Source organism: Schistocerca americana, chromosome 1 (genome assembly GCF_021461395.2).
Source record: "Schistocerca americana isolate TAMUIC-IGC-003095 chromosome 1, iqSchAmer2.1, whole genome shotgun sequence".
In the NCBI taxonomy this organism is placed as follows: Eukaryota; Metazoa; Arthropoda; class Insecta; order Orthoptera; family Acrididae; genus Schistocerca; species Schistocerca americana.
The window spans coordinates 88,347,500-88,375,439 of record NC_060119.1 but is presented as its reverse complement, the minus strand read 5'-3'; the positions used below and the strand labels follow the sequence as shown (position 1 = coordinate 88,375,439).

The 27,940-nt window shown below is 40.1% G+C and overlaps 1 protein-coding gene across 1 annotated transcript; it reads right to left on the bottom strand.

Moving 5' to 3' along the window:
- Positions 1 to 62: 62 nt before the first annotated feature.
- Positions 63 to 20,375, bottom strand: LOC124598528 (transmembrane protein 121B-like). The gene is made up of 3 exons (XM_047136010.1): positions 20,249 to 20,375; positions 20,030 to 20,157; positions 63 to 1,238 (listed from the first exon to the last, which is right to left on the bottom strand). The coding sequence occupies exon 3, from the start codon at positions 1,107 to 1,109 to the stop codon at positions 63 to 65; it is 1,047 nt and encodes a 348-aa protein (XP_046991966.1). The 5' UTR covers positions 1,110 to 1,238; positions 20,030 to 20,157; positions 20,249 to 20,375.
- Between the last annotated feature and the right edge of the window lie 7,565 nt (positions 20,376 to 27,940).

Here is a 27,940-nt window from a genome sequence, read left to right as displayed (position 1 = left end):
GTAAATCAATACTGCAGCCAGAGATTACACAGCCAGTACACTTAGCATCTACATATAATATTTCATCTACTTTGCACCTCATGTAGCAAGTTATTACCATCAGCATTAAGAACGTGCAACGAAATGTCCTCTTTTGTTGCTCTGTTGTGTCCCTGATTGGAAGATAACTTACTGGCATATCTTCGTTGAAACAGTTCATGAAGGTCAGGATATGCACTCCGAAGAACCATTATAATGCCAAAAACATTTTTCATAAGAAATATGGAAGCATTCTTATTATAATTAACCCATATGTAAATCCGTATAGCTAAGAATGGTATATCAATTAGGCAAAGATGCAAAACATTATACAAAACATTAAGTGGCAAGAACAAACGTACGTGATTCATATCAGACAAGCTTAATTTGTAGAGAGCAAGAGCAGGTAAAAAGAAATTAAATGAACACACTATAAGAACTGAGTTTTCTAATGTGTAAGTCAGTATCATTTTAGTTTCGTTTACCAACAGCAGTGCCAACAGATTAACTGTGTCCAGTATCTCGATACCTGTTTTCCACCCAACAGAAGTGACATAAAGATAACGAGGAGACTGGCGAGTGGACCAATTATGCCCTTCAGCAAGTAAAATGAAGATTATTCCTGATAATGCAATTGTTATCTGTAATGCTTGGTTGCCCAAGAAGTCATCTGCTTTCAGATGATCAGGTATACCTGACTTGAATATTACTGCTACTTTACTGAAATGAAATGTGCTATAAATTATCCACGAAACATAACTTAAAGGCATGATGCCAAGTTTAGATGTGGGAAACTTACGGTGTAATATACGTTTTGGCGACAGGAAAAAAGTATCTGTATCAAAATCACTTTTCACTTTTGTCAGGTACTGGTAAGAAACAGTTAATGTTCCAGCAAAAATAAAAAGACTAGCAATATCTGCAATGAACCAAAAGTATGGTGTGACATGATGCTTCGAGTGCTTAATAATGTAATAATTGAGAATCGTTCCTTGAAGAATCAGTATCGTGATTAGAAACACTGCATCCAAGACGTGAAAAATCATTCGTCTCGGAACTGAGCAGCACGAAGCTTCCGATGGAACAGCCATGTTCTATACAATTCAGTGGCACTTCAAACAGATTTTATACTATACTCTCTTAATGGTCTTCAGCAATGCAGGAAAGTATTACTCCTTTGTTCTCTTGCCATCAGCCAGTTGAGTGACAATGAATTTTGCCTGAAAAACACAGAAGAGGAATATGTACATTAAACCCGAGAGATGATCATAAGTGTAATTAATTTCAAGATATCAGCAGAGGCAAAGATTGGCAACAAACTTTAAAAAATGCAAAACATGCATTTTGCCAGGTGTTGAAAGTGTAATTACTGTTCATAGTAGACTCCAGCAAGAACAACTTCGGTCAACCTGATCATCAAAATGCCTGGTAACAGCCATATGTGGAGGTATATGTATAGTCAGCACATCACTCCTGAACAATTTCAAGCTGTGAGCTTCGTTTACTCGTTCTCGGGGCCTGAAGTAACAGAAAGATGCCCCCATGGGCCTCACCACTCTTTGGTGAGTACATGCTTGGCTACCACGGGACCCAGCCTTTGCAGCACTACTACTACTACTACTACTACTACTACTATCTGTGCTGCAAACCTACACTTCGACTACCTCTTACCTCCTCTGACTTTCCGTCGGATGGTCATTTTTGTACATGGTTCATGATTTTAGTCTCTATTTCTAGTTTCAGACCCAGAGCTATCTCCATCTTCTATTAACAATTATATGGTCTCCATTATTGGATTTGACCTGCCATCTCTCCCAAATTTTACAGAACTGCATGTCACCCAGGGAATGTTGCCCACTGTGATGTGCGATTCGCCTCCTTGCCCTTCCAAGCTAGTACCCTTCCTTCCTGTTGTCATAGTACACCCAAAACCCAGCATGGTAGCCATCCTATTGGGGAGGGGGGGGGGGGGGGCGGCGTCTTAAATATCTGCATGATAGTAGCCACTGACCACGCAGGGATCACACTGTTGGTGCCTGTGCTGCACACTCCCCATGTATGGCATGGAGTATGTACCCGACATGACTGGGGCACAGGGACACCCAGCAACTGATTACTGGCCAGATAGCCATTGCTGCAGCTGGGTGGCACCCATCAGGAGAGCCCCCATTCGAAGTGGGTGTCACCATGGCAGACAGTTCGCACATGAAGCGACTTAAACAACTTTCTTCCGCTGGTGGTCACGGGACCCAAGCAGTGTCTTCAAATGGAAAGGCCTCATACAGTACAACAATGTATGATCCCAACGTGTTTGCCTCTCTTGCCACGCCATGGGAGGAACACAGGACTGGATGACAAGGAGCAAAATCCTCCTTGCAATACCTAGTTTATACCAGAACCAACGGGGACACCTTTTTGATCACAAAGCATTTATTTTTTGTGGAAAACATTGAAAACATATACCGGGAAGTTATAGCCATCTCTAAGATGAAGAGCAGTTCCCTCCTCACTAAAATGTCATCTCCTGCCCCAGTCACACGTGCTGGTCTCTTATGAAATGTTGGGTGATATTCCCCACAAGAATCTAAAAATGGTCCAGGGCATCATGTTTCACCATGGTCTTCTTCTGCAATCTGATGGTGAGCTGCAGGTCAGCTTAGAGTGATGGAGTGTGCACTTCATCTGGTGTGTCCACAGGGGACCAAAGAAAAACATAGTTGTTACCTGCGCCTTCATCTTGGCTTTCGATGGTGGTATATCACCTCAGAAGGTCACTTGTGTGACGTGAAACCTTGTACTGCTGCTCCTATAAGATGCTAAAGGTGTATGAAGATTGGACATATGTCTTCCTGTTGCACCGCTACCCGTCTGCAAGGACCTGCACGCAAACATTCCTTGTGCCCATTCTTCCACCTGTGTAAATTGTGGTGAGCTCCACTCTCCCTGCTTACCAGATTGCTCAGTTTTTAAGTATGAGAAGAAACTCCAGGGTTATAAGACCCTGGACTAGCTCATATATCAATACGCCAGAAGAAAGTATGACCATCTTAATCCCAGAGAAATGTCACACGCTTACGCTACAGCTGCAACATCGTTGGCTTCTCTGTTGATGATGCTTTCCTCTATTGCACCTCTTACAGTGGACCCCCATGGCCACTCACTGATGCCTACCCCCCATGTGGTTGCGGTCCTTCTTATGCTTCCATAGCACACACTTCAGGAGCCTTGGCTCCCCACCTGCCAGCGACACCAGTCCCCATCCCCCAGTCACAGGCACCTAATCCTCCTTCGGCTTCTCTAGCGAGGAAGAGGTCCCTTTGGACCCTGCCATGGTTCCTGCTGGTCCACAGACAGACACACCAGCCAGTGGCTGAAGAAACCATAGGCTGCTGGCCATCAGACTTCTCATTCTTCCTGTGTCCCTGAAAGCAATTCAGGGAAATCTTCTCAGTCCCCTTCGTCTTCTAAGGATGAGAAGGACAAAAAGAAGTCACGCCCAAGATGAAGGAAACTCTGGTGCCCCGCACGCCACTGGACTCTGCATGTACTCCTTCCGCACCCAAGGTGGAGATCCTGGTGGCCCCTGAGGCACCAGATCGCCCCAGGCAATGTGCCGCAGAACCTATGTCAGTGAACCCCTGACATCTCAACTGGTCAAAAGTGGCGGAAGCAAGACTCCTGAGAATGGTACATTTCGTACCTCTTCATCAAAGGTATGTGCAAAGACTCTGTAGCTTCCAGTCGCCTATAAAACATATTTCCTTAGATGGTGACATTTTGTTGAGCAGTATGGTCGCCCATCTGCATCTGAGAACTTGCCTGTCACTGTCAGTTACATAAAACAGCGCATGGAGTGAATGCGCCAATCTTTTACTACCCCCACCGGGATCTATATAATGCTCCATTCAGTGAATGGTAACCGTCCATTGTCCTAGCCCATTGCCCTGATTTGGCCCCCAGGACCATACTGCATCCACAACCAAATGCTGAAACAGATCTCAGTGGATTGTGAGCGTCACACCCTTGCCCTCTTTTAATTGGATCTGGAATTAGGGTGAGTTCCCATCTCAGTGGCAAGAAAGTGTGTAGTTCTGTTACTTAAACCGGGTAACAACTCCCTAGAAATGGACAGTCATCACCCAATCGGCCTTACCAACATTCTCTGAAAGTTGCTCAAATGCATGGCGAGCATGTGGCTGTGTTGACTCCTTGAGTCTCAGGGCTTTTTGGCTGCATCTCAGGGCAGTTTTCGCAATGGCTGCTCCACAGATAATAATTTGGTCCACCTGGATTCCACCATCCAGGCGGCCTTTGAACATCATCAGCACTTCATTGCTGCCTTTTTTAACCTACAGAAGGCTTACGACACGACATGAGATGGTGTCATCACATCCTTACTACATTACACGAGCCATAGGTGAAAGCCCGTGACCGCACCTTTCATATGGCACCCTTGTAGGTGAAGCTCACCAACAACCATACTAAAGGAGTAAAATAAAAGCAAAAATTGTTGGCATATAAGGAGGGCGATACTAAAGAACCCACACCCACAGCTAGACTGTTGATGGCCACCAGAAAGAGGGAGATGCTCAGCATAAGCCCTGCGGGACCCCATTCACTTGGATATTGGGGTGGGCAGACAGCACAGACATATCATTAAAAGAACAGTCAAGACAAGGCATTAAAATCAAGAAATGAAAAAGAATAATGAGAATAAAAAGGTGGGAAGGGTAAAGGCCAGGATGTGCCACACAGCAAGGACCACCCAGGATGGGGGTGGGGGAGTGAGAGAGCGGTGACCCGCCAGCAATTCAGGTGGTCATTCAGGCCAAATAGCCCTACCTTATGGAGGCAAATGTAACACCAGGTCAACTGAGTTGGCATCGTCTCCTAGCACCAGGGGTAGCATGGCAAGAAGATTAAGTGCCACCTTAAAGCAGCCAAATTAGGGCAGTCTATAAGTAAATGAGCCACCATCAGGAGGCGGGGTCCACATCGACAGTCAGGGGCATCCTCGCTTCTGAGAATATGGCCATGGATCAGCCAAATGCGAGGTCAGCAGAGGACGGTGAATTCCCTGCGAGAAGCACACAGGGAAGTAAGCCATGTAGTCATGGCCTCCTTAAATGTCCTCAGTTTGTTTGGGAAAATAAGAGGAGACCAATCTGAGTTCCAGCAATCGATGGCATATAAACAACAGAAGGTCCAGTTCTGGGACCACCATTTCCAGAATTGGCATCCAACTGGGCCAACAGGTCAGCTCATTCATGTCCTGAAATCCCAACATGGCTGGGAATCCAAACAAAAACGACTGGCCACCCAGCTGGATATAGGTCGAGACAAGATCCTGGATAGCCAGAAGTCATGAGAAGAGTAGTGCGGTGTACAGCATGGAGGTTGTTATGGGAGTCACTACAGAGTAGGATACTCCTGCTAGTGCAAGAACAAATGTGGGTAAGAGCTGATTTAAAGGCCAGTAATTCAGCAATGAAGACACTGCAGCCGTTTGGCAAGGAATGGAGTTCACTGCACTGTGCATGTATGTATGGAAAGCCTGTTCATCTGTTGACTGTTGAGCCATCACTGAATACCGCTTCTGAACCTGGATACTTCTCAAGGATGGCCAAGAACAGGCAGCGAAAAATCGTGGGGTCAACAGAATCTTTTGGACCAAAGAAGACTTTGAGGCAAATCCGAGGTCAAGGCACAAGCCATGGGGCAGATGCATGTCTCCCTGACCAGAGGCACAATGCAGAAAGTTGCAGTTTTGAACAGAGACACTGGAGGCATGCAGCAATTGTAAACCCAGTTCTGGATTGCTGCTGTGGGAGATGGAGCTCCTTTTCAGGGGAAAGGACACAGTAGTTGGGATGTTCAGAGAAGCTAAGAACCCACAGTGTAACTTAGCAGCTGTGTTGGTGCCTGATATGGAGGGACACCAGCCTCTTGAGTAGTAGGCTGTGCGCAGGGCTAGTTCAGAATATTCCTGTTGCAAGTGGGATCCCACAGTGATGTATGGGGTCCAGTATCAACAGTGCTGAGGGTGATGCCGACTTATATGCAAGACTCCATAGTCAAGATGGAACTGAATCAGGGCTTCATAGAGTCGCAGAAGGGTAGAGTGATCTGCTCCCCAGCTAGTGTTACTAAGGCAGTGAAGTGTATTTAGGTGTCGCCAGCACTTGTTTAAGTTGGCAAAGGTGGGGGAATTGAAGACTAGTCCCAGAAAGCAGTGCACCTCAACTACAAGTAGTAATTGATCATCTGGGTAAAGCTCTGAGTGTGTGGTGAGGGGGGGGGGGGGGGGGGGGCAGAACTATGACGGTGACAGAAGTTATTTATTGTGTTATTTATACATAGAATTTCCTCCTCCCTTTGAGGGCTACTCCTGGTTTGTGCCTCAATGGATGAAGGGACTGATGACCTGCAGTTTAGTCCCTTTCACTTCAAACCAACCAACAAAGAAACCGTCACCCTAACATGGGGTACAACAGGAAGTACATTCTGCCATGCATTTCACCGTTGTTTGACAGAGTATGGATGTAGATGTAGATTTGAACACAACCGGACACATGCCGTATTAATTGATCTGAAAAAGCTCTGACACAATTTCATATTATTCTTGTAAATAAACACAACAGGGCCGAAGGGCTGGTATGGCCCTGCGGGTTCCAACTTCTGCTGGACACATCAGAGTGTTACCACATTGGGAAATTCCTTTGCGACCTCTTAGCCAGCAAAGAACATTATAAGACAACATTATAAGAAAAGCAAAAACAAAGGCTGCTGATGAAACACTGGGTAAGAAGAAAAGGATGTCAGAAATAGGGCCCTCAAAAATCTGCACATTAAACCTTGAAAATACCATAAATCTCAAACATAAAGCTTGTCTCAGTTATCTTAACAACCTAACAAAAGAAAATTGTCAGATTTACAAAGGGAAGAGGAACACTGCTAAAAAGGAGGTAAAACATGCCCACCAAGAATCTGGGGAATGATATGTATTTATAATCAAAGATGCCCATGGACAACAAACACTATCCTATAAGACAATGGAAATGCTTAAAAAAGCACACAGAGAAATAATATAGATAAATAGCATAGAACAGCAGCAATGGGTCTAACACTACAAAGCCCTTTGGTATACAGATGAGCAGACAGGAAATGAAGACATGGAATGTACAGACTCACAAGGTGTAGACAATTTATGCATAGAAGAGGTGACCTTGAAAAACAAAAAGCTACAGGTGTGGACAACATCAATACTGAACTTCTAAAATACAGAATTTCTTGCCACCCAAGCCTGCTAAATCTATTCAATATGTGTTGGAAAAGAAATATCATATCAAGGATGGCAACAAGCAAAAGTAATATTCCTGCTTAAAGGAGACTGAAGTAACTGCAGAACTATAGAGGGATATGCTTACTGGACGCAGCATACAATTTTTACTCTGGGATCCCAGACATTATACTTATGATGAAAGAGATCTCCTCCTCCTCACCCTGACCCCCCCCCCCCCCACACACACACACACACACACACACACACACACACACAGTGGTGGGACGTGGGGAGTGAGATGATGCAATGTTCACAGAATCACAATGACCTACTAAAAGGATTTTCACAGACTACAATATGACTATGGCCACAAAGAAAACTAAAACACACAATTATACAACAGGACCCCCATAAGAACAAAAACAGCAATGAATAATACAGTAGTAGAACAGGTCACCCATTTTAATTATCCAGGATGTAATATCACCTACGAGAATGACAAACATATAAATGACAAAGCAGCAAACTTTTGAAACCTATCTGGAACAATTAACAGGTACTTTAGAAACAAGATACAAAAAAATAACATGAATAAAGTAATGTCCTTCCTCACACCACTCTACAGGAGTCTTGGACCATTAAAAAAAAAAAAAGTGAGGATGCAACACAGTACATTAATTTCTTCTGGGCTTTGAAAGGTTTTAGCAAATTAGAAAGATTAATAAACAGCAAAATTAGGAAAGATTAAAACATATTTAGACAAGAAACGAAATTGAAGATAACAGAAGCAGAGTGAACATCTCAACAGAATGAACGGTGCCAGACTGTCTTACAAGAACAGAAATTATAATCTGGTCAGAAGCTATAATCCAGTAGGCCGAAGAAGTCTGGGAAGACCAACGAAGATTTCACTGTAGCAGTAAAGGCCTAATACTAGAAGTGAAAAAACAATAATTACTATCAAATACTGATACCATCAAAATCTTAACTATCCAATGGCAAATGGTCATAACTGATACAAATTCTGGCTTTCTAAATTCAAAAATAGAGTATCCTTGGGATTTATGTTAAGATATTTTCTGTACATGGCTCATGTGAATGATCTGCCTAACTTTTAATTTCCAAAACATCAATGTATGATATGATACAGTATTAATATTCACTCATTATGGTAAACATCATGGCATGAGTGAATCAGATTACAGTGGAGAAGGCATTCAATGGATTTCAACCAGATACATTAACTTCAAGAAACTGTAAAAATTAACTTGCAATTTTGTTCCAGAATGTTTCAAATGTATATATAATTCCAAAGACTGTCAAATTACTGAATAATCATCTTGACACCCAATCAAAGTAAAATACTCACATGACAACCAATATAAATACATGGGTGTAACTCTTCGTACGAATATGAAATGGAATGATCATATAGGCTCAGTTGTGGGTAAAGCAGATGACAGACTTTAGTTCTTTCGCAGAATACTACGGAATGCAATCAGTCTACAAAAAATTTGTGTAACACAACCTAGAATATTGCTCAAGTGTGCGGGACTCATTCCACATAGGATTCATAGGGGATATGGAATATGTACAAACAAGGGCAGCAAGAATTGTCACAGTTTGTTTGACTCGTGGAAGAGTGTCATAGAGATGCTAAAGAAACTGAACTGGCATATGCTTGAAGATAGGCAGAAACTATCCCTAGAAAGCCAACTTACAAAGTTTCAAGAACCCATTTAAAGCGATGTATCTTGGATATATATTACAAATCCCTATGTATTTTTCTCACAGCTAAGGATAGAAGCCTAATAACTAATACAATGGTAAATACCCTCTGCCATGCACTTCTATAAACTTGTACTACTGTAGTAGGTGTGGGCTTCGTATCTATCTTGGCCACAATAATGCGTTCACTATGCTGTTTGTAGTAGCTTACCCGCATTCCTATTTTCCTATTCATTATTAAACCTACTCCTGCATTACCCCTATTTGATTTTGTGTTTATAACCCTGTAGTCGTAGGTGAATATGGATTGGGGGACAGAAATGAAAGAGGAAGCCGCCTGGTAGAATTTTGCACAGAGCACAACATAATCATAACTAACACTTGGTTTAAGAATCATGAAAGAAGGTTGTATTCATGGAAGAACCCTGGAGATACTAAAAGGTATCAGATAGATTATATAATGGTAAGACAGAGATTTAGGAACCAGGTTTTAAATTGTAAGACATTTCCAGGGGCAGATGTGGACTCTGACCACAATCTATTGGTTATGAGCTGTAGATTAAAACTGAAGAAACTGCAAAAAGGTGGGAATTTAAGGAGATGGGACCTGGATAAACTAAAAGAACCAGAGGTTGTACAGAGATTCAGGGAGAGCATAAGGGAGCAATTGACAGGAATGGGGGAAATAAATACAGTAGAAGAAGAATGGGTAGCTTTGAGGAATGAAGTAGTGAAGGCAGCAGAGGATCAAGTAGGTAAAAAGACGAGGGATAGTAGAAATCCTTGGGTAACAGAAGAAATATTGAATTTAATTGATGAAAGGAGAAAATATAAAAATGCAGTAAGTGAAACAGGCAAAAAGGAATACAAACGTCTCAAAAATGAGATCAACAGGAAGTGCAAAATGGCTAAGCAGGGATGGCTAGAGGACAAATGTAAGGATGTAGAGGCCTATCTCACTAGGGGTAAGATAGATACCACCTACAGGAAAATTAAAGAGACCTTTGGAGATAAGAGAACGACTTGTATGAATATCAAGAGCTCAGATGGAATCCCAGTTCTAAGCAAAGAAGGGAAAGCAGAAAGGTGGAAGGAGTATATAGAGGGTCTATACAAGGGCGATGTACTTGAGGACAATATTATGGAAATGGAAGAGGATGTAGATAAAGATGAAATGGGAGATACGATACTGCGTGAAGAGTTTGACAGAGCACTGAAAGACCTGAGTCGAAACAAGGCCCCCGGAGTAGACAATATTCCATTGGAACTACTGACGGCCGTGGGAGAGCCAGTCCTGACAAAACTCTACCATCTGGTGAGCAAGATGTATGAGACAGGCGAAATACCCTCAGACTTCAAGAAGAATATAATAATTCCAATCCCAAAGAAAGCAGGTGTTGACAGATGTGAAAATTACCGAACTATCAGTTTAATAAGTCACAGCTGCAAAATACTAACACGAATTCTTTACAGACGAATGGAAAAACTAGTAGAAGCCAACCTCGGGGAAGATCAGTTTGGATTCCGTAGAAACACTGGAACACGTGAGGCAATACTCACCTTACGACTTATCTTAGAAGAAAGATTAAGGAAAGGCAAACCTATGTTTCTAGCATTTGTAGACTTAGAGAAAGCTTTTGACAATGTTGACTGGAACACTCTCTTTCAAATTCTAAAGGTGGCAGGGGTAAAATACAGGGAGCGAAAGGCTATTTACAATTTGTACAGAAACCAGATGGCAGCTATAAGAGTCGAGGGACATGAAAGGGAAGCAGTGGTCGGGAAGGGAGTAAGACAGGGTTGTAGCCTCTCCCCGATGTTGTTCAATCTGTACATTGAGCAAGCAGTAAAGGAAACAAAAGAAAAATTCGGAGTAGGTATTAAAATTCATGGAGAAGAAATAAAAACTTTGAGGTTCGCCGATGACATTGTAATTCTGTCAGAGACAGCAAAGGACTTGGAAGAGCAGTTGAATGGAATGGACAGTGTCTTGAAAGGAGGATATAAGATGAACATCAACAAAAGCAAAACAAGGATAATGGAATGTAGTCTAATTAAGTCGGGTGATGCTGAGGGAATTAGATTAGGAAATGAGGCACTTAAAGTAGTAAAGGAGTTTTGCTATTTGGGGAGCAAAATAACTGATGATGGTCGAAGTAGAGAGGATATAAAATGTAGGCTGGCAATGGCAAGGAAAGCGTTTCTGAAGAAGAGAAATTTGTTTACATCGAGTTTAGATTTAAGTGTCAGGAAGTCATTTCTGAAAGTATTCATATGGAGTGTAGCCATGTATGGAAGTGAAACATGGACGATAAATAGTTTGGACAAGAAGAGAATAGAAGCTTTCGAAATGTGGTGCTACAGAAGAATGCTGAAGATTAGATGGGTAGATCACATAACTAATGAGGAAGTATTGAATAAGATTGGGGAGAAGAGAAGTTTGTGGCACAACTTGACCAGAAAAAGGGATCGGTTGGTAGGACATGTTCTGAGGCATCAAGGGATCACCAATTTAGTATTGGAGGGCAGCGTGGAGGGTAAAAATCGTAGAGGGAGACCAAGAGATGAATACACTAAGCAGATTCAGAAGGATGTAGGTTGCAGTAGGTACTGGGAGATGAAAAAACTTGCACAGGATAGAGTAGCATGGAGAGCTGCATCAAACCAGTCTCAGGACTGAAGACCACAACAACAACAAATGCACTTCTATATTGGTCTCCAGAGTATGGATGAAGATAAAGGTGCTGTTGGAAGATAATTCTATAACTGGTTGTCAAATAATATAAAACACCCTTATTTTTATGGGCAAATTGAAATGAGTTGTTAATTAAAAGATGTTTATTCATTCAAATGTTTCTGAACTCCATTTGTATTTGTTTTTTGTACTACAATATATTAGTGGTAGTGCATATTTGTATAACAGTACAGAATACGCCAATCATATATTTTCATTACATTTATGATATGATGTTATTGCAAATGAACAAACAATGATGTTGTCCAAGACAGTAAATTTATTACGCACAATTGAAGATTATTATTCTGGGAACTGATGCACAACTTCAAATTGAGAAAGGATAGAGGAAGGAAACTTGGTGTGTCCTTTTCAAAGGAACCATGAGAGCATTTGCAAAACAGATTTATAGAACTTGTGGTACACTTAAATATCAATGACCAAGCACAGATTTAAGTTACATCCTCTAGAATGCAAATCCAGAATCCTGCCACTGCACCACCATGCTAAGTAACTGCTAAGATTAACTGACACTATCAATACTACTTTACCAAATCACAACTAAACTGTCACCTTTCAACTTAAACTATACTTCACAACTTACATTACAAAAAAAAATAGCACAGATGCAAATAAAATTGTTGTCACTGTTCTGTTCCCTTCCTGTTTGCACATGACATCACACACCTAACATAATTACCTGACTGAACAAAACCTACATGCAGTGCAGATAGGTTCAGTTGACCTCTCTGTTGGAGTGAAAGAGTGTTTTTTTCTTTGACAGATAAAAGCAAAACAGTTTTTAATCTGCCAGGAAATTTCATATCAGCACACACACACTACTGCAGAGTGAAAAATCTCATCCTGGAAACATCCCCCAGGCTGTGGCTAAGCCATGTCTCCGAAATATCCTTTCTTTCAGGAGTGCTAGTTCTGCAAGGTTCGCAGGAGAGCTTCTGTAAAGTTTGGAAGGTAGGAGATGAGGTACTGGCAGAAGTAAAGCTGTGAGGACAGGGCGCAAGTCGCACTTGGGTATCTCAGTTGGTAGAGCACTTGCCCGCGAAAGGCAAAGGTCCCAAGTTCGAGTCTCGGTCTGGCACACAGTTTTTAATCTGCCAGCAATTTTCATATCAACGCACACTCCGCTGCAGAGTGAAAATCTCATTCTAGAAACAAAACTGTCAAGCACATTTCAGCAGCTCACACTTGAATTATCACGTGTCAACCAAACACTGACTTTAGGTTGGCCTACAGAGCAGTCTGTCACTGAAACTTCCACTTTCAAAAAATGCAAATAGTGATGTCACTGGTCAAAGAAAAATTGCAGTTTTATGAACTCACTATACCAACTTAACCACCACTAATTCCTTTAAAAAATACATCACTGAAATAAAATACTAATTGCTGCAAGTTGGTAATAACAAAAAACCATCTAAATAATTATCTGAGGACGAACACCTTTTAAATTAACACCAACAGGTTGTGACAATCAAGGAACAGATGTCTCTTGACTATACTCTGTACTAGAGTGGCCAAAACACAAAAAAGAACATGGAATATTGGAAAAACGCTTTGTAACACACTACCATATGGTGTGAAGTTACTGTGAGCTAAAAAAACAGTCTTAATTTAATGTAAAAGAGCATCTTCTGTCTACATTCTGAGTGTTATGTTTACAACTTTTATAATTTTTATTGTAAACCTAGCCTATTCATCCCAATCTCAGTTGAAAAGTATCTTTTTTCCATGCATAAACAAATAACTATGAAATTGAAAGCTGGCTACAAACTAATACAAACAGAATAACTTTCTAAACTGTATGAAATTAAGAGCACTATTATTATGAAGTCCTGAAATTCATTTATGAATGAATACAGAATTTATGAATGAATGCAGAAAACAAATATATTACTATGTTAGTTAATTAGTATTATATTAATATATTACTGTAATATCAATCTCTTCTTCTCATCCTGTCCAGTAGGTCTCTCCAGGCCGAATTTTCCACAATTCTTCCCTTTTCCTAAACCTCGTCAGTCCTTTCCCTTCAACCCATCTGCCATAAGAAGGAGTCACTGGCTCCAAAAGCTTGCACATTCCCTTAACTATTAATATGCTTCCTCACACTAACAACAGATTTTTTTATCCCACCTATTGTATTTTACTATAATACTTTAATTTCAATTATAAAGAGAAAAAAAGTAAATGCCGTGTTGGATAGTTAAAAGGAAAAGAGGAAAAATTAGTTTCATTGGCTAATACCAGCAATGAAAATAAAGTAATTTTTTAACTACCTATACCTAGAGACTACTGAATATCATTCGCAATAATATTTTGGAGAAAATATCCTTTGATTGTTTTCATTGATATATTAGCTCATACCTATCCAGTTACTTTTAATTTAATTCTTCAAGTTCCATGTTACTGTTGCTGTTGTGGTCTTCAGTCCTGAGACTGGTTTGATGCAGCTCTCCATGCTACTCTATCCTGTGCAAGCTTCTTCATCTCCCAGTACCTACTGTAACCTACATCCTTCTGAATCTGCTTAGTGTATTCATCTCTTGGTCTCCCTCTACGATTTTTACCCTCCAATACTAAATTGGTGATCCCTTGATGCCTCAGACCATGTCCTACCAACCGATCCCTTCTTCTGGTCAAGTTGTGCCACAAACTTCTCTTCTCCTCAATCCTATTCAATACTTCCTCATTAGTTATGTGATCTACCCATCTAATCTTTAGCATTCTTCTGTAGCACCACATTTCGAAAGCTTCTATTCTCTTCTTGTCCAAACTATTTTTCGTCCATGTTTCACTTCCATACATGGCTACACTCCATACAAATACTTTCAGAAATGACTTCTTGACACTTAAATCTATACTCGATGTTAACAAATTTCTCTTCTTCAGAAACGCTTTCCTTGCCATTGCCAGTCTACATTTTATATCCTCTCTACTTCGACCATCATCAGTTATTTTGCTCCCCAAATAGCAAAACTCCTTTATTACTTTAAGTGTCTCATTTCCTAATCTAATTCCCTCAGCATCACCCAACTTAATTCGATTACATTCCATTATCCTCGTTTTGCTTTTGTTGATGTTCATCTTATATCCTCCTTTCAAGACACTGTCCATTCCATTCAACTGCTCTTCCAAGTCCTTTGCTGTCTCTGACAGAATTACAATGTCATCGGCGAACCTCAAAGTTTTTATTTCTTCTCCATGGATTTTAATGCCTACTCCGAATTTTTCTTTTGTTTCCTTTACTGCTTGCTCAATATACAGATTGAACAACATCGGGGAGAGGCTACAACCCTGTCTTACTCCCTTCCCAACCACTGCTTCTCTTTCATGTCCCTCGACTCTTATAACTGCCATCAGGTTTCTGTACAATCTGTAAATAGCCTTTCGCTCCCTGTATTTTACCCCTGCCACCTTTAGAATTTGAAAGAGAGTATTCCAGTCAACATTGTCAAAAGCTTTCTCTAAGTCTACAAGTGCTAGAAACATAGGTTTGCCTTTCCTTAATCTTTCTTCTAAGATAAGTCGTAAGGTCAGTATTGCCTCACGTGTTCCAGTGTTTCTACGGAATCCAAACTGATCTTCCCCGAGGTTGGCTTCTACTAGTTTTTCCATTCGTCTGTAAAGAATTCGTGTTAGTATTTTGCAGCTGTGACTTATTAAACTGATAGTTCGGTAATTTTCACATCTGTCAACACCTGCTTTCTTTGGGATTGGAATTATTATATTCTTCTTGAAGTCTGAGGGTATTTCGCCTGTCTCATACATCTTGCTCACCAGATGGTAGAGTTTTGTCAGGACTGGCTCTCCCACGGCCGTCAGTAGTTCCAATGGAATATTGTCTACTCCGGGGGCCTTGTTTCGACTCAGGTCTTTCAGTGCTCTGTCAAACTCTTCACGCAGTATCGTATCTCCCATTTCATCTTCATCTACATCCTCTTCCATTTCCATAATATTGTCCTCAAGTACATCGCCCTTGTATAGACCCTCTATATACTCCTTCCACCTTTCTGCTTTCCCTTCTTTGCTTAGAACTGGGATTCCATCTGAGCTCTTGATATTCATACAAGTCGTTCTCTTATCTCCAAAGGTCTCTGCAATTTTCCTGTAGGCAGTATCTATCTTACCCCTAGTGAGATAAGCCTCTAAATCCCTACATTTGTCCTCTAGCCATCCCTGCTTAGCCATTTTGCACTTCCTGTCGATCTCATTTTTGAGACGTTTGTATTCCTTTTTGCCTGCTTCATTTACTGCATTTTTATATTTTCTCCTTTCATCAATTAAATTCAATATTTCTTCTGTTACCCAAGGATTTCTACTAGCCCTCGTATTTTTACCTACTTGATCCTCTGCTGCCTTCACTACTTCATCCCTCAAAGCTACCCATTCTTCTTCTACTGTATTTCTTTCCCCCATTCCTGTCAATTGTTCCCTTATGCTCTCCCTGAAACTCTGTACAATCTCTGGTTCTTTCAGTTTATCCAGGTCCCATCTCCTTAAATTCCCACCTTTTTGCAGTTTCTTCAATTTTAATCTACAGGTCATAACCAATAGATTGTGGTCAGAGTCCACATCTGCCCCTGGAAATGTCTTACAATTTAAAACCTGGTTCCTAAATCTCTGTCTTACCATTATATAATCTATCTGATACCTTTTAGTATCTCCAGGGTTCTTCCATGAATACAACCTTCTTTCATGATTCTTAAACCAAGTGTTAGCCATGATTATGTTGTGCTCTGTGCAAGATTCTACGTTTCCTTCTCTCCCTTTTCCTACACTCGAATTCCAGTCACCCATGACTATTAAATTTTCGTCTCCCTTCATTATCTGAATAATTTCTTTTATTTCATCATGCATTTCTTCAATTTCTTCGTCATCTGCAGAGCTAGTTGGCATATAAACTTGTACTACTGTAGTAGGTGTGGACTTCGTATCTATCTTGGTCACAATAATGCGTTCAGTATGCTGTTTGTAGTAGCTTACCCGCATACCTATTTTGCTATTCATCATTAAACCTACTCCTGCTTTACCCCTATTTGATTTTGTGTTTATAACCCTGTAGTCACCTGATCAGAAGTCTTGTTCCTCCTGCCACCAAACTTCACTAATTCCCACCATATCTAACTTTAACCTATCCATTTCCCTTTTTAAATTTTCTAACCTACCTGCCCGATTAAGGGATCTGACATTCCACGCTCCGATGCGTAGAACGCCAGTTTTCTTTCTCCTGATAACGACATCCTCTTGAGTAGTCCCCGCCCGGAGATCCGAATGGGGGACTATTTTACCTCCGGAATATTTTACCCAAGAGGACGCCATCATCATTTAATCACACAGTAAAGCTGCATGCCCTCGGGAAAAATTACGGCTGTAGTTTTCCCTTGCTTTCAGCCGTTCGCAGTACCAGCACAGCAAGGCCATTTTGGTTATTGTTACAAGGCCAGATCAGTCAATCATCCAGACTGTTGCCCTTGCAACTACTGAAAAGGCTGCTGCCCCTCTTCAGGAACCACACATTTGTCTGGCCTCTCAACAGATACCCCTCCGTTGTGGTTGCACCTATGGTACGGCTATCTGTATCGCTGAGGCAAGGAAGCCTCCCCACCAACGGCAAGGTCCATCGTTCATGGGGGGGGTGGGGGGGGTGGTCCATGTTACTATGTGAGTGAAAGCAACTTAATCATGGAATAAGTCATCATCACACAGTTCACAGAAAGCTGATAAATTTCAAAACCAAAAAAGAAGACTATAGAAACATAAAAATAAAAATACAATTTTGGTATATGCAACAAATAATGTGTTTCTGTCTAGTGTTCACTGATGGAAAAAGGAGGACATTGGTGTTTAATGTCCCATCAACAAATAGGTTATTAGAGATGGAGCACAAGCTCTGACTAGGAAGGATAGAGAAGGAAATCGGCCACTCTGTTTCAAAAGAACTCCCTGGCACTTGCCTGAAGCCATTTAAGGAAATCACAGAAAACCTACATTAGGATGGCCGGACGTGGGTTTGAACCATTGTCCTCCCGAATGAGAGACCAGTGTGCTAACCATTGCTTCACTGATGAATATGGCAGCCCGTTTTGAATGAGTCAAACATCATTAACCACAAATCATATGAGGAGGTATACCTACAGGAATGACAGACTTAATTCCAAGAAGTTTGGAGAACATTATGCACAAAGTCCACAAACTTGAACTGCAGACTGTTCTGACAACTCTTTTCTTTGGTCAGAACAAACTCTGTGAATGCAGTGTTTCCCCAAAAAATAACAACATAGAACCTAGTGGAGTGAACTTATATAAAGTAACTAAGCTTTTTGCACTCCAGTGTCAGTACAGCTTTTGCACAAAATTCTGAAAATGGTATTCTCAACAGAGCTTTTCACCTACTTACAGTGTTTGTCTATGCTTATTATTGAGTCAACTTCCCACAGTAAAATACTGCTCCTGCAAGAGTATCATCTCTAAAACTGTGCCTTGTGTGTTTTCACAGTTCAGTGTCAATCCATTTTCTGCTGACCATCTTCATTACACAATTTTATAATTCACATTAAAATTAAATGTCTTTGACAATGACACTTGTCTAAGACACTATGAGGACCTGAGAGAACACAGTACAGAAGTAACACAAATAACACGATATTTAATCGAAAACCAGAGCAGTCTACAAGGGCACTACCATAGGAATTTATCATGTCCCAGGAATTATGGGACATCTAGTTTTCTTCTAGCAAGGCATGGTATTCAGTGACAATAGAGCATTGTACACTAGGTATAAACCAAAGTAGGTAGTGTACTTATTAAGACCTCAACATTTAGTAGGATGGAGGCTGCTGCTTTGTGCAGCTATACTGATTTAGATTTTGTTAAATCATCTGAGGCAAATGCTGGGAGACTCATTAAACATGTTTGTGTATGAACTGGTACACCACCAACAAACTTTTGGATGAAAATAGAAGGAATGATCTTCAAAATTCCACAGTCACTTTAGTTGAGCATTTATTCAGATTGTCAGTTTCAGCAAAAATATGTAGCCGCCTTTGGATCTTGTGCATTACACTTCAAAGCATCTCATCCATGTGTATAATAATTTGAGTCACATAATAAATAGACATTCCAAGAACATGCATGATACATTATACCAGCATATCAAAGGTAAAACAAACATTATATCAAATACCATACATAGTGCATTGAATATACAAATTCAGGCTCATTTACAGTCTTTACCTAGCTTTAAAGCAAGCATGAGCAAGTATATTCAGCGCAATGTGTATGATACGCTTGTTTTACCTTTGACATGCCGATATAATATGGCATCTGTGTTCCTGCAATGTCTATAACTTTCAAATTTTGTTCAGAGATATCTTCCGAGTATTTTGGAATATGGGACCCACAGTCTTCAGCAGCTCATTACAGTTATTGCAATTCATTTGCTTTTTTGCCCGTTACCATTTTATTGCACTGAAAATACTGAACAACCATGCCAATGTCTATGATATGATGGCACTTGCTATTGACAACACTAATGCCCACTTTACTCCTTGTTCTAGAGTTGCATTTAGTATTGCTCAGTTATCTCAGGTTCGTTTTTCTGACTATGTTGGTTGCACCTTAACAGTGATACACAGCAGTGTAGATAGGTAGACACGTATGCACTACCATGACACTATGCCAAGATATTTCTGCAGTGACAGCAGCGATATCACAGCACTTTTGGATTTGCGGGTTGTTGCATTACTCTTTGTGTTGTGCTGTACATTTTCGTAATAGCATATTACAGGGTTTTCAATGTATTGAAAGTATTTTCACAGAAAGAAAGGTGGTTGTGATACCAAACTGAATAATCATTATCGGTCTGTAACAAGCTGCTGGAGACCATGGGCTCCTTCTCCCAAAATTCTCGCATGTTATCCTCAAACAACCTCAAAGTTTCTCTGTGGAGTTAGGGTTCACCCTGTATTCCTAATCTGTACATCTGTTTTATGCTTTCTTCTTGTATCAGGGTAAAACATACATCATAAAAATGATCCATGGGGTAATGAATTATAATACCACAGCTACTACTATGTGCAGTATACCTACTGTTACATGTAGATGTTACAACATAATAGTAGCATTTTTCATAATAGACAAGTGGAGAGCCACCAGATCGTAATATGTTACGGTAGTCTGCTTTCACAATTCGTAACAAGTACATGCTGGTGTTGTCGCAACTATCATACTTCCTGAAAATGAGACTTTACCCTTTCTTTCACGGCAAATGCACATGCGTAACTGACTGCCGCCACAGTTTGATTGCTCTGGTATTTCGGGATTCGATACAGCTGCAGCACACACGCCACTTGCCATGCAGCTACAGATGTCCTGCACTCTGCAAAAATTTCACCGAAACGTAAAAGTAGTAATAAAATATATGGTGCTAAAACCACAGTCTTTCGAATTAAATATCGCCGATCACTTACTATTTTCGATTCTGGGCGACGTTTTAAAACAGTTTGTTTCGAGTGGCCTTCGTGGTCCTGATACAGCTGACTATTCTGTGGTCACCTTTCTGTCACTCATGATGTTCCACAACAAACAATGTTTCCCTTCGTCCAGTGAACTTCAAACACGCTTGGACTTGTCAGTGACCTTCGAGTCACAGCTCATTATGTGGAAACACCTGTTGTTATCTAATCGACGGGTGGAATTACAAATCAAGAGTTTGTGAAGCATTTGCGTCTAGAATATTTGTGCTGTACTATATCTTTGTTGGCTCATTTAATATTCTGTCATACAAGACCTACAACATGATAGTTGACAAGTGTGATATTCTAGGCTACTATGAAACTAAGAGTGCACTTAAAATTATTAGGTAGTCAACATTGTAATAAATCGTATTGTTTAGGTGTAGGTGGTAGTTTCTTTCTTTGCCAGTGCAATAATTCTGTAAATCTTTTTTGCGTAAGGTTTCAACGTTAACTGTTGGCTTGTTACTAATGTCCGCAGCTGACAAGAGAGCGCGCGACAGGAATGCGACTGACATGCTCTCTACAGTATAATAGTACGCACTGTTCTAAACACATTTTCAAGTATTAAATTACTATGTAATTGTGACTGACTTGAAGAGCTGCGAGCGGCGTAACTGTACTAACTGTAAGTTGTATCATCTCTTTAAAGTACTGATCACAGTCTAACTATACTGTGGTACTGATACTGTAATTCTGAAATAACATCGATTAGATGCTCTACCTGTCCGTAAACATCATCAGTGACTGTTGTACCAATATTTTATAGCTCTTAAAATAACCTTTTATTTCTATTTTTTTATTGTTTTTAAAAAAAGTGGTGCAAAGTTTCCTTGCCTGGGGATACCTTGCACCAGATGCCTATATTTCATTAAAAATGAGAATTACAGAGGTCTGCAGTAATGTTTGACCATAGGAATGAAAAGGAATAAAGCAATTACTAAAGAAATAAGGAGTACAAAGTATTGGAGCAATGACTGACCATCAGAATTAAGAAAAAATAACAACCTCGTTGGCAGAAACAAATTTTATTACCAAAATAGTTTAACAAATTAAAGATTTAACACAAAATGTAGCCTATATTGTGAGTTAATAGGTCCAATTTCCTTCAAGCTGTGGTATGGAAAATAAGCCACGTTTACTTATCTGTTTTGGAGGCTGAATGGTGCAAATTATTTCATTGAAGTCATGCTTCATTTCATCTTTCGTCATTGGCCACTTCCATGATTTCTTAGACTTTTGTATTGAACTTATTGTAGATCCATCATCGCTTACATCAGTAATTAATCCAGGAAAATATTCCCTCTCATATTTGAAGATCGCATACTGGCCCATAGTGTGCACAACTTCACCAAACTCTTCTTCAGCCTGGTTAGTAACCAGGTTTCATCCACTTCAAACTCTACAGGTGATGGTGACCTGACTTGAGATCTCAGATAATCCTCATCTTCAGAAGAATCTCTGAGAAAGATGGCATCAGAATCTCCTCCTGAACTACTATCTTGATTTTTGTGACTTCTTCTGTATTTCTTCAAAACCTTTTTCTGTATTACTGTCACACTTTTACCAGCTGTGACTGAAAGCTTCTTTCTTCCTCTGTTACTGGCAACACCAGTAGTCCATTCAGTTCTCTTATTCTCAAGGGCTTCAATGAAAGAGTCTTGTGCCGCATCTTTGTCACAAGTTCGTGATGGAAGACGACAAAGAATTTCATCAACGTTGATTGGATAAATGCTGCACTTTTGGAAACCTGCCATTAGGTTCTTTGCTGAGTTCTTGCCAACTATATCCATTAATCTCTTTAACAGAAATGGGAAATGCTGTTTCTGCAAGACAGTGTCTTTGAAACCTTTCTTGCTACTTTTCCACTCTGTAAGGACCTGTCTCCAGGCCACTTTCATGGGCCCGAAGAAAGAAGCGTCCAAAGGCTGTGTAATGTGAGTACTGTTTGCTGGTAGACAGCTGAACGAAATGTTATTCTCACCACAGAGCTCTAGAACATAAGTTGTCAAAATGTATTACTGTCAAACCATCCACTAGGACTATGGTAGTAAAGGCAGCCAGTGGGCCCATTTTCTGTCCATGTAGACCATAGATGTGCTGATTTGTAAACAACAAGTGGAGGCAAAACTTCTCCCTCAGCATTGCCAGCAAGCATTACAGATTGCTGCTCTTGGAGGAATTACAGATGTTTTCTGAATAATTTGAACTTCTTTTTGTGAGTACTTTCTTTTTCCCTGGGTCATCGGTTAGGTTGTTTCATCAAAATTCCATTTATTACTAGCTGGTATATATTTCAGTTCGACTTGCAAATGTTCAACATATCCTCTGAGAACACGCTCATCAACTGCAGCTCTACTCCTTTTAATGTTGGTTGCAAAACGTAAAGAATGTTCAGGGTGGGGTTTGGTGAAGCCCAAGAGCCATTCATAGCGTGGAAAATTGTCTTTGAATCTAGGAACTTAACGTCCCTGTCTGGCAAGGTATGACTTCACAGTCATTCGGAATTCCATTGGAGTTACAGGGAACCCATAGTTACTCAAGTGCAAAACACATTTTACAAACTCTGCTTCTTCTTCATTAGTAAAAATCTTTGGGAATCCTGGATGTGAATTACTTCCTTCCTTTGACTTCAAGTTATTAATTATGGTTCTCCTTGGGATATTAAAACGTTTTTCAGCTTTCCTTTGTGATATTTCCTTCCTCCTAATGACTTGTAGGCATTTCTCCAGAGTTTCTGGGCTGTAATCACAGTATCGCCTATTTCCGACCATTCTCTTATCTTCCGTGGCATTTTCACCAGTCTGAAAGAGATTACAAACATTGTTCACAGCCAACAGCACACTACGTAGGTAAAATAAGTCAGGAAAGTTCGTAGATGTGGAAGAAATGCACCCTGGGGATATTTTGCACCACTTTTGTTGTGGTGCAATGTTTCCCCAAAGTAAGAAATTTCGTAACATACAACAGTAAATTGACAATGACACAAACAATAGTCCGTCAAACGAAAAACTACGATACTTTTCTGCAGCTAGACGTTCTGAGTAGTCAAAATAATGGTGACTGACCTTCACAGTGACCAGTTCACCCTGTGAAAACCACAGATTTTTCAAGCTAAATTTTATACACGCTTATGAACGTCTTTACTAAGATACTTGTGAAAAATTCAAAATGGGCGACAACTGAACATGCAAGCAAGGGTGCCAACCTGTAAGTGCTACCTTTCATAGAAAACATTGTTCACAGATATACAGCAAGTAGTGTAGCAGCTATGAACGAAAGAAACTTTTTTTTCAAATGGAGAAACGTTTGACCCTATGGAGCAAAGTAACCTCAAATGACGGTATTATGTTTGTAAAGAAGAATGATGGACAAAGCATAATGAATAAAGAGATTCATAATTACAATACATGAGACATATGTGTATATCATAGGATACTAAGTAGTGAATGAGCTACAGATCATGATCCACTTGATGCTCGCAGATACTTCCATAATAGGTTGCCAATAATATAAAACAACTCCATGGAGATCTTTTTAAAGGCAAATTTAAACAGTTATAATTATGAGAAAAATGCTCCTATGAGAGCACAAAGAAGGAGAATATACTCCTGTTTAGCAACAGACTGACTGAAAAGTGGGGTACCATTTGCCTCATTCTACCTTCCTCAGCACCTTTAAAAATTTTCCCAAAAATTCTGGCATGCGAACAGATTCACGTCCTTTTCAACGTGCAACTCAGCTCTCACACCTATAAGCTCCCCTAACTACAACTCGCTCTCACCCGCTACTCTATCACTGTAAGTCCATACCCATCCACTCCCACTCGCTCATTCTCACTCACTCATTCAGCACAACTCATTGTCTTATCTCTTTGTGTGTTCCTAACTGTCACTGTCTCCTGTCTCACAGCCATGGTCTCCTTCATTCTGTCTTACTGCTACTTCCTCCTCTCACTGCCACAGTCCTCTCCCCCCCCCCCCCCCTGCTCTCTCTTACTACCACTGTCTCATTCCTTCTTTCCCACTGCTGCTGTCTCTTCTCACTGTCACCATCTCTCTCTTCCTCGTTGTCATTGTCACAGACTTTGTCTCTCATCATCACTGGTTCTCACCCACTTCGACTTTCCTCTTCCTTTATTCCTTTTAGACTGGCACTGTCTTCTTCATTTGTTTCCTAGCATTGTTCTGTCAGTTTCAACAGTGTTCCACTGCACTGTGTTCCTCTCTTTCTCTCACACTGCCATTGTCTCTTTTGCTCCTTTCGTATCACAACCACTGTCTACTATCGTCCAGTATTTATTACTTTTCCTTCTCTTTTCCTCTGCCACTGTCTCCTTCTCTCTCGGCGTAAAAATGGCGAATATGTTCACGTGCCAAAGTTTTTGGGAAAACTTTTAAGGGTGCTGGAGAAGGTAGAAGTGGTATCCCGCTTTTCATCCAGGGTATTTTTTTAAGCAGGAGCATAGTCGCCTTTTTTGAGCTCCAATAGAAGCATTTTTCCGCTGGTTCCCTTCTTTTCCTGGCTACAGCAGAACATGACACTCATTTGAAAAGGATGTTACGGGTCAGCAAAATTTTGATAGTTTATGTGTGTGAAACTGGAATAACACAAAACTAATTTTACATATCAGGCCGAATTTTAAGTGCACAAAAATTTTGCATGTGTTTCAGTACTACAAGATGGGGTTCCCAGAACCATTCTGATGATAAAAGAACACTTTACGGCATATTTCCCTGTGCTGTGTTGCTTGCTTTGTACCAGATTTGTTCCAGAATAACATCAAGCACCAGCACATCGGCATGGAACATAACGACAAAGAAGGCTGTGAGATGATGTCACCTAATAGTATGCTGATTAGGACCGTAGAACAACAGGATCAGCTCCTATCTGAAGAGAATATAAGTGCCATGCCAGATAGCTTCGGCTGCAAAAGTAGAGCCACACCAGAAAAAGCAATAGAAATCCACTAGAAGAACTGCTCTAGAAGACGAGGACTGTTTATCTGAGACTTGTGCCTCATATCAGTTGCTTGCATGAAAATTGTCTATATCGAAGGATTGATTATTTTCATGTAGCCAGTTGCTTGCGACCCATCATGTAGAAACGAATAAGTATTCTCAATTTAACTTATTGTGATACACTCCATTAATAAGATTTGCTTGAATTGTTTAGCTATCTGAGAAAACTGCTTCCTAGGCACCCTATATTACACGAGTGGGTGAGATCCCATAGGATTTTATGGGCGCTATCTTACATGTACAAATAGAGTAACTATGGACCTCTGAATCTCGGGAACGGATAAAGATACCAAGAAAATTTTCTTGGTAGTTAGAGATTGGGATCTTGGGAATAGATTGTAAAAATTACGGCCATTTGCTTTTGTATAGCCGCCTTGGAATCTGCGGCTTGGTTTTGGTATCCAAAAAGCTTCTTTTGTCATGTTATCAATAATGGATAAGTATATTGAAAAGGGCAAGATGGAACTTCTAGATAAATGCCTAGAGAATATACCGCTAAAATTTGAGCAGTTTTTGCCATTATTTATTATTTAGATTTCGCCTTACACTGGATTTTATGTGCATATCTTGTGTGTACAATAGAATTCCTTTTTCTCTTGAAATGAATATTAAAGGTTGATTGTATCAGATTACTAGCAAGAAGAAAAAGCGACGTTACCTAAATTATGAGAGCTGAGACAGAAATCACCATAATCAATGGCTATTGGCTCGTTGCTGACAGCAATGCATGTCTGTGAGAAGAAATATCACTATTTCAATGCCAGTATTTGCTTTTTCGCTCCAGTGAGTCTTTAAAAAGTGTTGGGCTTCGTAATATGAATTTCAATTAGATGTAGGTTCTTTAATTTACCATGAGGTGCATTCAAGGCTGCAGCAATGGCAGCCAATGAATCGCATCATCATATTAGTACCGTACTGTCCATCTTAACTCAATGCTCATCATTGAAAAAGGCCACAGAAACATTTAAAAATCAAATTCTGGACAAGGAATAATGATAATATTAAGTAAAAACATTGTCAAATATTATTATTGGTCTAAGTGTTACAGGAATAAAAACAAAACCATCTTACGCTAGCAGTTCGGATAGAAAAAGTGCCCACAGGAAAAGTGTGCTACTGGAAGGTGACCAAGGTTCAGAAAGTTTTTTGCACACAAAATCAGAACGAAATACCATAATAGAATTTACACATTTTTACAAATACTTATAACATTATCTGAGAATCAGTCGTGCTGTATATGCTTTCTTGTATGTTGTTCTGTTTTTCAGTCCCCTTTAATGTTATAGACACAGTTCTTTTTGCGCTGGAAGATGCTATTTAACGTGTCATCACTTGAGTTCACTGTTGTTTAGTGATTGTTATTGTTACAGTTCATTTGTATTCATGAATGTACAATAGATGACGGAATTTTGAGATAGGAGTCTACAAAATTAAACATTGTACTATTTTATGAAGCTACCAGTGTGGTATGTTGACTCCCTGTGCCATGCTGTATACAGAGATGAAGTTCATGATTATTACAATTATTTACAAATCATATAGACACAAAGATATTAACGTTATATGTTGGTTCATTGTGGCATACTGTGTTAGGTCTGTAAAAAGTATTCAGTTTGTATAATGATGTACTTTCCTATAGCAGTTACTTACATAAAGGAATAATTAGGTGAAATAACTGTAATGTTGAAACTACAAATGTATATACATTTTATATGATCGCGCTGACTGCACATAAATATGTTCAAAGATGATTAAATATTCTATTATATAAATAGTATCATTCCTCCATTTCTTGGTTTAAATTGTTCAATCATATAACATTAGATACATACATACAATCATAATTAATGCCCTTGCCGACGCTTATGGTCGATCGTTGTTTCAGTTTTTTAACAAATTTTAACTTTACCATATCCAAGGGGTCTTTCACCATGTACCCACACAGCTTGTATCAATGGGATTGTTACTGGCTACATATGTAGGTAGAGTCAACAGTCAGTCAGGGATACACAGCATAGAAGCTACTGTGTTAACGTGTTTAAGTACTGTATTTGCAGTGCCTCATCGATCTGCTTAAGAATATCCATCTTCTACACATCAGACCAAAACCAACCAGCTAAGTATATTATTGAACCCAGGCAAATGAAGTTTTCGCTTTTGTGAAGTGTCTGCATTGGCGGAATTGTCCGGTTGCGCAATGCAACACACAACAGACGCTGGATTTCACTCACATGTTACCCTGCCAGCAAGTGCCCTTATTCGACTCACAAATGTTTAACTGTTGGTAGGTGCACACACTGATTTCATAGCAGCTTTAACGTAAGTTTTCATTTTACAATTCTGTCATTCATATTCCATAGACATATTTCGTGTCCATTCCTTAGTACACACACCAAAAAAAGTTCTGCTTCACCTCGGTTCCGAGAGTTCCGGAACCTGTACAGAAAATTGGAATAGAGATCAACATAAACATCATTTCCGCCTTTTTTTTTTTTTGCTCACGCAAACCACAAATTGCATGTTGTACCACCATACAGTGAGACCTTCAGAGGTGCTGGTCCTGACTGCTGTACACACCGGTACCTCTAATACCCAGTAGCACGTCCTCTTGCAATGATGCATGCTT